This window comes from Centroberyx affinis, unplaced genomic scaffold, assembly GCF_046629955.1.
Source record: "Centroberyx affinis isolate AG114_WGS23_722 - 3 ecotype Tasmania unplaced genomic scaffold, CSIRO-AGI_Caff_v1 ptg001117l_1, whole genome shotgun sequence".
Classification (NCBI taxonomy): domain Eukaryota; kingdom Metazoa; phylum Chordata; class Actinopteri; order Beryciformes; family Berycidae; genus Centroberyx; species Centroberyx affinis.
In genome coordinates this window covers 29346-31904 of record NW_027279659.1, presented here as the reverse complement: position 1 = coordinate 31904, position 2559 = coordinate 29346, and the positions used below count along the sequence as shown (strand labels likewise).

The 2559-nt window shown below is 55.8% G+C and overlaps 1 protein-coding gene across 1 annotated transcript; it reads left to right on the top strand.

The window, feature by feature from the left end:
* Positions 1-1988: 1988 nt before the first annotated feature.
* Positions 1989-2278, top strand: LOC139647822 (hepatocyte nuclear factor 6-like; the record flags this gene model as incomplete). Its single annotated transcript, XM_071523798.1, has 1 exon — positions 1989-2278. A coding segment is annotated over one exon (290 nt), but the record flags the coding sequence as incomplete, so codon positions are not given.
* Positions 2279-2559: the final 281 nt, after the last annotated feature.

Here is a 2559-nt window from a genome sequence, read left to right as displayed (position 1 = left end):
AGAGAGAGAGAGAGAGAGACAGGCAGAGAGACAGAGAGAGAGAGAGAGAGAGAGGGAGAGACAGGCAGAGAGACAGACAGAGACAGAGAGAGAGAGAGAGAGAGAGACAGGCAGAGAGACAGAGAGAGAGAGAGAGAGAGAGAGGGAGAGACAGAGAGAGAGAGAGAGAGAGAGAGAGAGAGACAGGCAGAGAGACAGGGAGAGACAGACAGAGACAGAGAGAGAGAGAGAGAGAGAGACAGGCAGAGAGACAGAGAGAGAGAGAGAGACAGGCAGACAGACAGACAGGCAGGAACATTAATCTGTAATCATTATTCTGTTTCATATCTGAAGTTTGTTGTTTGTCTGCTGCTGTTGATATAAAACACACAATGCTAACATTTATTTTCCTTTCTTCCTCCTCTCCTCTCCTCCTCCCCATCCCTCTCCACTCCTCCCCACCTCCTTCAACCTCTCTCCTCTCCTTCCTTATCCCCTTGCCTCCTCTCTCCTCCTCTCCTCTCCTCTCCTCTCCTCTCCTCCTGTCCTCTCTTTTACTCTCCTCGTCCAACTCTGCTCCTCTCCTTCTTTACCCCCTCACCTCGTCTCCTCCTCCCTTGTCTCCTTCCCTATCCCGTCACCTTTCCTCTCCATCCTTATCCCTTCTCCTCACCTCTCCTCCAACCCTCTCCTCTCCGTCCTTATTTCCTCTCTCCTCTCCACTCTCCTCCTCCTCCCCTCCTCTCCCTCCTTATTTCCTATCCCATCATCTCTCCTCTCCACTCTCCTCCTCCTCCCCTCCACTCCTCTCCTTCCCTCTCTCCTCCTCCTCCTCTCCTCTCCTCTCCTTCCTTGTCCTCTCTCCTCCCTTCCTTATTTCCTCTCCTTCCCTATCCCATCATCTCTCCTCTCCACTCTCCTCCTCCTCTTCTTCCCTCTCTCCTCCTCTCCTCTTCTCTCCTTCCTTGTCCCCCACCTCTCTCATCTCCTCTCCTTCCTTGTCCCCCTCCTCTCCTCTCCTTCCTTGTCCCTTTTCCTCCTCCTTTCCTCTACTTTCTTGTCCTCTCTCCTCCCTTCCTTATTTCCTCTCCTTCCCTATCCCATCATCTCTCCTCTCCACTCTCCTCCTCCTCTCCTTACATCTCTCCTCCTCCCCTCCTCTCCTCTCCTTCCTTGTCCCCTCTCTTCCCTTCCTTTCCTCTCCTTCCTTGTCCCCTCTCCTCCTCCCCTCCTCTCCTTCCTTGTCCCCTCTCTTCCCTTCCTTTCCTCTCCTTCCTTGTCCCCTCTCCTCCCTTCCTCTCCTCTCCTTCCTTGTCTCCTCTCCTCCCTTCCATTCCTCTCCTTCCTTGTCCCCTCTCCTCCCTTCCTTTCCTCTCCTTGTCCCTTCTCCTCCTCCTTTCCTCTCCTTCCTTGTCCCCTCTCCTCCCTTCCTCTCCTCTCCTTCCTTGTCCCCTCTCCTCCCTTCCTCTCCTTTCCTCTCCTTGTCCCCTCTCCTCTTCCTTTCCTCTCCTTCCTTGTCCCCTCTCCTCCCTTCCTTTCCTCTCCTTCCCTCTCCTCCTCCCTTCCTTTCCTCTCCTTGTCCCTTCTCCTCCTCTCCTTCCTTGTCCCCTCTCCTCTCTTCCTCTCCTCTCCTTCCTTGTCCCCTCTCCTCCCTTCCTTTCCTCTCCTTCCTTGTCCCCTCTCCTCCCTTCCTCTCCTCTCCTTCCTTGTCCCCTCTCCTCCCTTCCTTTCCTCTCCTTCCTTGTCCCTTCTCCTCCACTCCTCTCCTTCCCTCTCCTCCTCCCTCCTCTCCTTCCTTGTCCCTTCTCCTCCCTTCCTCTCCTCTCCTTGTCCCTTCTCCTCCTCCTTCCCCCTCCTTCCTTGTCCCCTCTCCTTCCTTGTCCCCCTTCCTCTCTCCTCTCCTCTTCTCTCCACTCTCCTCCTCCTCTCCTCTCCTTCCTTGTCCCCCCCCCCCCCCTCCCCCCCATACACCCCCCCCCCCTCTCTCTCTCTCCCCCCAAAATTCCCAGCGTGCAAAAGAAAGGAGCAGGACACGAGCAAGGAGCGCAACAACACGCCAAAGAAGTCCCGCCTGGTGTTCACCGACCTGCAGCGGCGCACCCTGCTGGCCATCTTCAAGGAGAACAAGCGCCCCTCCAAGGAGATGCAGCTCACCATCTCGCAGCAGCTGGGGCTCGAACTCACGACCGTCAGCAACTTCTTCATGAACGCCCGCCGCCGGAGCCTGGACAAGTGGATGGACGAGGGAGCCAGCCCCGGGGGCCAGTCGTCCGCCTCCAGCACTTGTACCAAAGCGTGATAGATGGCCCGAGGAATAAAAGGGGGGGGGGGGGGGGAGAAGGGGAGGGAGAAGGGAGGAGGAGGTAGGGGGGGCGGTCGATTCGGGGGGATCTGGGAAGGGAGGAGGAGTGGGGCGGGAGGGGAGGGCGCTGGGGTCGTGGTTCTTCGGGTCGGCCGGAGCGAGGAAAGAAAAAAAAAAACAACCAAAACTTTTTACATTTTCTGTTTTTGTTTGTTTGTTTTTGTTTTTTTTTTGTTTGTTTTTTTGTGCTTTTTTTTTGAGGGTGACAAACTTGCGAG